Raw genomic sequence first — 9949 nt, 5'->3', positions numbered from 1 at the left:
AGAGGGAGAAGTTGGTATTGATCAAGTTTAATTCGATCAAGTTCTATAAACAAAAGCTGTCAAATATTCATGAGTTTCTAATTTTTATCAACATATTTCAGCTCAATAATTACTCCCAAATCTAAACTGCTTTATTCAATTCTACTTTCACGTTTATTTTGAAAATTTTCCTGGTCTATAAACGAGCTAGCAATTTTATACCAACACTACCATAATATTATAGGGAAACACGGAAACCAATACATGTACCATACGATACATCCACTTCAATTGGTTCTAGCGTGAACAAGTGTTTTGACTGTTAAATATCGCCTGTTCATTTTTTAATTATCTCGAAATTGGTCTACAACGAAAACAATATAATTTAACATTTTTTCGCGTGACAAATGTAGTTGTAGTTTTGATGATTTCAAGTGATAAAGTGGGTGTAAAATGTTCAATAAAAAAAGATCAGAAACGAGAAAAAGTGCAAAGTTCTGCAAATTGGAGGAGTTGGTTCTGCCGAATTCTAAATTAAAATTTTGTCCCGATCAATTGCAAAATTTAAATTATATCATTCAAAAAAGATTGCAAGAAAAAGTTGTACCAGGTGAGATATTAATTTTTTTTATTTTTTTATCTGAAGCCGATGACGACTCGGCCAAACATAAATAATGACAGAATTATATTTTCCAACAATAAGCTGTAAGGTTTGGCACAAATATTAACGATTTTTCTCATCACATATTATTATAAAACGAAGTTAAGGTATGCGGTTTGTCAAGGTTTTATTAGGTTTTTATTATTACATAGAGTAAATCTTTAAATACGTTTGAATCTACGTTTTTCCTAGCTTTCGCGAAAACCCCTACACAATATAAAACACACCGTTGTCTCTTCTTCATACCTCGGTCAAAAGTACGTTCTTTCGTCCCTAGTAGCAGGGACGAAAGTTCAACATTTACTCCCTGTAGATAGTACACGCACGTCCTCCATAATAGCGGGAGGAAAAAATTTCTCATGGGTAATTACACTCGTAACTAGAGTCTATTTATTCTGTTGCTATGACAAATTATTTATTGTGTCATTAGTATTGCTACCTCTAACCTTAATAAATAATTATTACTGTCATCAATAGTGAAATTAATAACGTACTTTCGACCGGCTATGAAGAAAAATCGTATACACTACACGGGCCAAAAAATCAAATCTCGATCCTGCTCATCATGATGCCCGAGGCGAAGCGAGCAGTGCCGAAAATTTAACTTACGGCCCTTGTAGTGTAATATTTTAAATATTTTAAATAGATTGAAATATTTAAGCCACTACATTATATAAAACACATCTCTGTCTCTGTCTGTATGTTTACGATGAACACGAAAACTCGGAAAGTACTGAACTAATTTTCGTTCAGTTTTCACTATTAAAGTAAATCTTCAAATACGTTTAAATCTAAGGTTTTTCTAGTTTTTGCGAAAATTACTACATAGTATAAAACACACTGCTGTCTCCGTTTGTCTGTTTACGATAAACTCGAGAAGTACTGCATTGATTTCGGTGCGGTTTTTATTATTAAATAGAGTTAATCTCAAAATATATTCAAATCTACGACTTTCTGTTTTTATGAAAACCACTACATAATATGTAACACACGACTGTCTCAGTTTTTCTGTGATAAACTCGCGAAGTACTGCACTGATTTTCGTGCGATTTTTATTATTAAATAGAGTTAATCTCAAAATACATTCAAATCTACGATTTTCTTTGTTATTACGAAAACCACTACATAATATGTAACACACGACTGTCTCCGTCTTTCTGTTTATGATAAACTCGCGAAGTACTGCACTGATTTTCGTGCAGTTTTTAATATTAAATAGAGTAAATTTTTGAATACGTTCAAATCTACGACTTTCTTTGTTATTGCGAAAAGCAGTACATAATATGAATCACACGACTGTCTCAGTTTTTCTGTTTATGATAAACTCGGGAAGTACTGCACTGATTTTCGTGCAGTTTTTAATATTAAATAGAGTAAATTTTTAAATACGTTCAAATCTACGATTTTCTTTGTTATTACGAAAACCACTACATAATATGTAACACACGACTGTCTCCGTCTTTCTGTTTATGATAAACTTGCGAAGTACTGCACTGATTTTCGAACGGTTTTTATTATTAAATAGGGTTAATCTCAAAATACATTCAAATCTACGATTTTCTTTGTTATTACGAAAACCACTACAAAATATGTAACACACGACTGTCTCCCTCTTTCTGTTTATGATAAACTCGCGAAGTACTGCACTGATTTTCGTGCAGTTTTCAATATTAAATAGAGTAAATTTTTAAATACGTTCAAATCTACGACTTTCTTTGTTATTGCGAAAAGCAGTACATAATATGAATCACACGACTGTCTTAGTTTTTCTGTTTATGATGAACTCGCGAAGTACTGCACTGATTTTCGTGCAGTTTTTATTATTAAATAGAGTAAATTTTTGAATACGTTCAAATCTACGACTTTCTTTGTTATTGCGAGAAGCAGTACATAATATGAATCACACGACTGTCTCCGTCTTTCTGTTTATGATAAACTCGCGAAGTACTGCACTGATTTTCGTGCAGTTTTTAATATTAAATAGAGTAAATTTTTGAATACGTTCAAATCTACGACTTTCTTTGTTATTGCTAAAAGCAGTACATAATATGAATCACACGACTGTCTCAGTTTTTCTGTTTATGATGAACTCGCGAAGTACTGCACTGATTTTCGTGCAGTTTTTATTATTAAATAGAGTAAATTTTTGAATACGTTCAAATCTACGATTTTCTTTGCTATTACGAAAACCACTACATAATATGTAACACACGACTGTCTCCGTCTTTCTGTACTGTCTCCGTCTTTCTGTTTATGATAAACTTGCGAAGTACTGCACTGATTTTCGAACGGTTTTTATTATTAAATAGGGTTAATCTCAAAATACATTCAAATCTACGATTTTCTTTATTATTAACGAAAACCACTACATAATATGAATCACACGACTGTCTCAGTTTTTCTGTTTATGATAAACTCGGGAAGTACTGCACTGATTTTCGTGCAGTTTTTAATATTAAATAGAGTAAATTTTTAAATACGTTCAAATCTACAATTTTCTTTGTTATTACGAAAACCACTACATAATATGTAACACACGACTCTCTCCGTCTTTCTGTTTATGATAAACTTGCGAAGTACTGCACTGATTTTCGAACGGTTTTTATTATTAAATAGGGTTAATCTCAAAATACATTCAAATCTACGATTTTCTTTATTATTAACGAAAACCACTACATAATATGAATCACACGACTGTCTCAGTTTTTCTGTTTATGATAAACTCGGGAAGTACTGCACTGATTTTCGTGCGGTTTTTATTATTAAATAGAGTTAATCTCAAAATACATTCAAATCTACGATTTTCTTTGTTATTGCAAAAAACAGTACATAATATGAATCACACGACTGTCTCAGTTTTTATTATTAAATACAGTTAATCTTTACGCTTAATTCTAAGTTCTAATCTACAGTTTTTTAGGTTTCACGTGAATCAATATATAATATAAAACACACCGTTGTCTCCGTCTGTCTGTTACGATAAATTCGGGAAGTACTGAATTGTTTTTGGTGCAGTTTTCATCAATAAGTAGAGTAAATCTTTAAATGCGTTCAAAGTGATGGTTTTTCTTGCTTTTCCGATAAAACTGAAAACCAATGAACTGATTTTCGTTCCTTTTCATTATTAAATAGAGTAACTACGGATATATGTTTTAGTTTACGGTTTTTCTAGGTTTTGCGTGAATCACTACATAATATAAAACATATCGCTGTCTATCCATATACCCAAATACTACTGAACTGATTTCCATGCAGCTTTCATTATCAAATAAAATCTTCAGATACTTTAATTTTACGATTCAGTGTTTTATGGTTTAGATGTCAAACAGTTTATCTATAGAATTTAAAGGTTTTTTGCAATACATCGGTATATGCTACCTCAGATATTTTCACTACTTTCTTTGTGTTGATTGGTAGATATTCATTATATGATCTATTGATATCTTGAAGAGCAATGGACTCGAGCCACAACCTCACTTCTCCTGTCGTAAGAAAAGCATCTGATATTAAGATTTTACTAATTACACGGTTGAGATATTATTCATATAGCCTCATGATGGCAATTCGTAAGTTGAGATCTGTATAGTACTGTCTCTAAAAGCTCCACGTGTCCCAACCATTTTAGTCTTTATGCTTTTACAACATACCATATCCAGCTCTCTGTATATAATAACTTTCAACTAATTAGTGGCTCTTCGCCTCCACCTTTATTTTGTTAACTCATCTGTATATTTTTCTATGAATTCTCCTTTCCTATCGTCAACACTGGAGCTTCTCCATTTGAACCCAGATAACAAGTGTTATTACTGTAGTGAATTTGACTTTCTCTCTTATCACATTTTTTAAGGCCCTTCGCTTGAATTGATGCGACATTGTATAATTTCTGAGTTTCCTTAAGGTAGTAACGCAACAATTGCGACAAACAACATTTTTACGCTAAGTATAACGTCGCGGTTTATTACCCATTTCTGGCTTAGTGACAGTTATTAACTTCAGTATCATCCGTCTTCATATGGTCACTTATAAATGCAATAAACTAGTTACAAATCATTCTGTGAAATTGAGCACTTTCAGGGTCATATTTACATGACTTTTCCTCGGCGTTTTTTATTGTTTTTCCATATAAAAACTAATATTAAATTAACAACTAAAACAATTCTCTTCAAATATCTTTAATAAGTTTCAAAATAACTGTCTAACGTAGTTTTATCTAATTATTCGTAATGTACCTGTCTACACATATTTTATTTTTCGATGTGATTGATTTATTTTATATTTCTTTCAAAATTTAACTTATATATTTGTTATAATATTTTAATATTAGAGATGTGTTTTATATGAATTCTAAAACAACATTTAATGATGGACGGTTAACATTAAAATCTCGATATACCCTAAATACATTGACAGTTTACTGTCTCAGCATGTAGTTGTTAATCTTACGTTTCACATCATTTAAAATACTAAAAAATTTTTAGGTTTTAAATATATTTGTTCTACTTTGAATATAAATTATTCTCAACTCTATATTAAAAAAAGCAGTGAGCACCAGAGCTTCATCACGAAAGTCGAATTTTTCGTCGAATGAATAATTTAACTAATACACAAACAAATCTTTCCATAAAATGAATTTCTTGGAAATGATATCAATTCTCAATCTTATTTCTTTATATGGAAAATTTGCTATTCCTCAATAACTTTTCATTTCACAAGTTAACTCTCTCTCTCGAATGAAAATTCATAATTTCAATAGACCCGGTGGTCTCGAACCCTCTAGTTCAATTCCAATTGACAACAAAGAAAAAATTGTCATAATGACAAGTAATTTCGAAAATGGGGAAGTAAAAAAAATCACCCTAGCACCGATCATACTCGTATTATTCATTAAATAGGAGGGGGTCCAGTTCAACAATTGCAAAGATCAAAATGATTTTGGGCGTTTTGTGCTAGAAGAGCTGAAAAGGAAAACTTTGAACTTGAGAAAGACAATTCTTCAACATCACCCCTACTTGCATGCGAAGTTCGAACCCTCTAGTTAAACTTTTTCTGGCCAAAAAATAAGAAAATATAACAAAAATGACCATAAAATGGAGAGGGGTGAAGATGGAAAGTTTCGACCTTATACAGGAAATCATCTCGCAACTAATTGAACCTACATGGGAAATTTCATTTTTCAGTCGCTTTTCATTTGACCTGCAGAGGTGAGCAAAGGTCAAAAGCAACTTTTTTTGCACTTCGACCCCTCGAAATATTCATTTGTTTTTAACCAAACTCTAATAACATCAATCCGCCGCCAAAAAAGCCATGTATACTAATTTTGAACCAAATCGGACCCATAGCAATTGCTCGAGAGCCGAAAATAAGAATTGTAGCTTAAACAGATATATAGATGTATATATAAACTACAGACATTCGAAAAACCATCATAATCGTGTTCAGGAGGTCTCAAAACATGGGAAAAATGATGTGCCCATTTTTCTTCTAGTCATGCCTAAAAAATTCGACTAAAAAAACAGATATTATGTATCATTCAGTGGCGTAGCGTGCTTTGGAGGGGCCGTGTATCAAAATTAGTTGGGAGGCCCAAATGAAGGGTAAAATTTTCTCACAAAAGAAACAAACATGCTTGCATTAAATTAAAATAAATATTTATTGATTATAAATTATCGCTTCCTCCTAGAAATTGAGCTAGCTAAACAATTCTAACATTTCTGTCTCTATAGACAATATTGACAAGTCTGATGGCCGTTTCTGTCCCATCAAGTCCTTAGGTAATTTTTCATCAGTTTTAGTTTTGAAAAAAACTTCTTTCAGCTGTTGCGATCATAACTGGAATGTCATGAATAGAAAGCATGCTGTTATTACCTCTGGAAAACTTTATGCAAGGCTAATGAGTTTCTTAATTTAGCCGACAGTTTTCAGGAAGCATTTTTTATTACTCCGGTTGTAATACTTCGAACATATTACTCAGGTCACAAAGGCTCTCAAATCTTCGTTTAGTTTGAGAAATTAATATATCTAAACACCAATAGTATACATTGGCTTTGAAATATGATTCCGGGTCTAAAATTCTCTCATCTTGTGATAACTCATCAAGAAACCACCTTCGTTATTTTTCGTCTTTTATTTTTAAAAACAGTTTTTACGTTCCACTCTTTTGTTAAATCTCTGGATTCATTTAGCAATCCATTGAATGAATTTTGATTTCTTATTTCGCCCAGTCTAGTCAAAAGATTACTTAATAAAACACTAGCTTTCTGTAAGTCATTATTTTCATGCTGTAGAGCTTTAGAAACAGGATTAATGATTTCAAATAGTAAAGAAAAAATGATTTGGAAATTCAATGCAGTAAACAACATCAACGTCGTTTACTGTTACGTGACATGGAAATAATTCTTTAAATATCAAAGCTAATGAAACGTTGCAATTTTATTAATTTTCTTTTTCCCAAACTTCCCCATTTTTTCCCACGGCACTTTCTTCATATCAATAAATCCAAATAATACATCTATATCTTGACGGACAGCTTTATCATGTAATTTTGTGCACTATCTTTGGGGAATCCAATTTGTGCATAATTTAGTGAATTTTCTAACATTGATCTAAAGTAATCAAGAATTTTTTTCGACTTAAAAATGGGTAGTAAAAGCGCGACTTCGAAGTCATTTGGTATTTTTGGTGTATTCCATGCTATGCTTATTGTAAATAAGTCTCTTTCCTATATTTTCCAAATTTCTGGTGTCGTACCCTGCAGTTTTTCTATTTTATACTGATTTTATTGCGTCTGTAACATATTCCTTCATTATCCTTTCGTCGATTTCATCGGGGTCCTCTTCATTTGTTAATTATTATCTTCTATACTTCTTCTATCAGTAGTTCCTAAATATACGACTCAATTATGTTTGTTTTGCTTCCTCTGTTAAAATTTTACCATCATTATAATTTATACCATACGAATTTTTCAGACAAATCACTGTTGCTTGCAAGATCTGTAAGCGAGAGACTGGTACAAAGATTAATGTGCTGCGCTGGAATGCTAGACCCCAGATTTTCTTCAAAATATTTAATTTCTAACAATCAACATAAAAATGTAAGTAGTGCACATATTTAGCGTGAAAATGAATTTTAACAATTCAGTTTCTCCTACAAAAAGCTCATATTTGACAATAGAAAATGAGAAAGGAAGTCAAGAATAAATATTCTCAATTATTTCGAGTACGACTTCCTAGATTGCCTTATATTCAAATTTTTGATGTAATATTTACGAATTCTGAGAAACTAAATACGTAATTTCTTTATGCCATTGGTACATTCAAATATTCCGATTGAAGCGTCGCTTTTCCGTATAACGAAAAAATAATTTACTATTTGAAAAGGTAAAAACTAGACATAGCTTTGAAAAAGTTTAGGTATGGCACAACCCACATAAGCAGTTGCAAATCTGTTTTTGAAGACTCGGCAACAAAAACCAACAGATAAAGGACAGTGGTTTATAGGAAGAGACAGTGAATTTGTAGAGGGTGAACAGAACTAAAATGACTTTTGTTTTTAAAAAACCCAGTGTTTATCACAAAAACATGAATACAGATCGCTTCGATTTCTGATTACAACGTGTAATCGGTGACGTCTTCTATCAAAGTCGTCACAGCCTAAGATCCTACCGCTTGATCTTGCAGGTATCTGTTTTTTGATGGAATTAATTTTAAAGGATTAAGGATAGGTTGTCTTGTGAAAATTTTCCGCAATTACCTGTAATTAATTTTAATTTCATTAATATACAAATATGACTTGCAACTATGTGTTTCTTCAGTCAATCTTATAGCATTTGAAAGAAAATGATGTCACAAATCAAAATAAAAATGATTGCCAGCTCTCAGTCGGCCGCAGCATTAGGATTGCCAGGTGTAAACAGGTATATTATTATTAATTAACTGCATTCACCGTTTTTTTTTAAATTTTATGCAAAATTGTTTTATTACATGGAACATCAAAATCCATGGTTGCCAGTTGCACAATGGCCGCAAACAGAGGTTGCCATGATTTTTGTGAACGACTCTCGCTCCAGGTAAGTGGAAGCGCAAGAGAGAAGATGCACGCATTGTTACGTGCTGTTAACCATAGTATAAAGTTGTGTAAATTATGTTCTATTATTTTTTCACTTGCTGTAAGATTGAGTGAAAAAACACATAGCTGCAAGTCATATTAGTATATTAATGACATTAAAATTAATTACAGGTAATTGCGGCTAATTTTTACAATGAAACCTATCCTTATTCTATTCCATACATCCTCAAGATTCCTTTAAAATTGATTTCATCAAAAAACAGATACCTGCAAGGATCAAGCGGTGGGATCTTAGACTATCAGACTCTCAGAGCTAGCTTATTTTTACTTCAAACAGTAGGAAAACTGCGTGAGAAAGGAGTTGAAAACTGTGATATCATGATTAAAGCAGTGTTAATGGAAACCATCAATCCCTATGGGATTTGTTTGTGCATAGACAAAGAGTGGCGCGTCACGATATAATATTCAAAATTCCACTCCTGTAGCTTTTGCTACGAACTGCATTAGATAAAGTTATCCCATTAGCTTTAATGAACGTTTTAAATTACATTACAAATTCCTGGAAAGCCAAATAGTGATGGAGAGCTGAGGTTTACCATTATAAATAAAGTTTTAAAAATCCCAATCGATCCAGTGTGCTACTAAAGTTATTCGGGGTCAAAGGTTAAGATTTTTCTCGTAAACGGTAAGGTTTATCAAAAAAACCTTAAATCAAAGTTATAGACAAAAATGTTTATCATAATTTTTTTCTGGGAGTTACCATCCCTGAGATATCGTGATTCTAAGAGCCTTCTTCTTTCAGTGCAGTCTTCTACCGAAGATTGACGACCATCATTTGATAGACTATTTTGAGCCGCATGAATTATATTCGAAGCTTCTGGTATTTGGACCAATTCGCGTAGGTTTTTCTGCCGGGACTTTTTCTTTCTACCTAACCTTTTCATTCCGTAATATATAGCAATATCAATTCTTCAATCAGTCCAAGGTATTCTTAATTTCTAAAACTTCTAATTTTTGCATTGCTAGTACTTTCAGTGTCCACCCTTCCACACCGTAAAGTAGCGTAGAGAGTTCGTGGCTCGCTATCTTGTACCAACGCTCAGGTTGCGGTTGCTCAAGAGCTTTCCCATTTTTATGAATGTGGATCTTGCTATTTTAATTCTAATCTTAATCTCTAAATCAGGGTTCTATTTATCATTTATTGTATATCCCAAATATTTGAAGCGATGTACTCTCTCAATGGGA

The 9949-nt window shown here is 32.2% G+C and overlaps 1 protein-coding gene across 1 annotated transcript in view; it reads left to right on the top strand.

Moving 5' to 3' along the window:
• The first annotated feature begins 272 nt into the window (after positions 1–272).
• Positions 273–9949, top strand: part of LOC130441471 (uncharacterized) — a 66507-nt gene continuing 56830 nt past the window's right edge. The window contains exons 1-2 of the mRNA XM_056775172.1: positions 273–589; positions 7606–7730. Coding sequence (XP_056631150.1) covers positions 433–589; positions 7606–7730 — 282 coding nt within the window. The 5' untranslated portion in view covers positions 273–432. The remainder of the gene's footprint in view (positions 590–7605; positions 7731–9949) is intronic.

Source organism: Diorhabda sublineata, chromosome 3 (genome assembly GCF_026230105.1).
Source record: "Diorhabda sublineata isolate icDioSubl1.1 chromosome 3, icDioSubl1.1, whole genome shotgun sequence".
Taxonomy (NCBI): Eukaryota; Metazoa; Arthropoda; class Insecta; order Coleoptera; family Chrysomelidae; genus Diorhabda; species Diorhabda sublineata.
The sequence above is the reverse complement of the archived record's forward strand: the minus strand, read 5'-3'. Positions and strand labels throughout refer to the sequence as shown.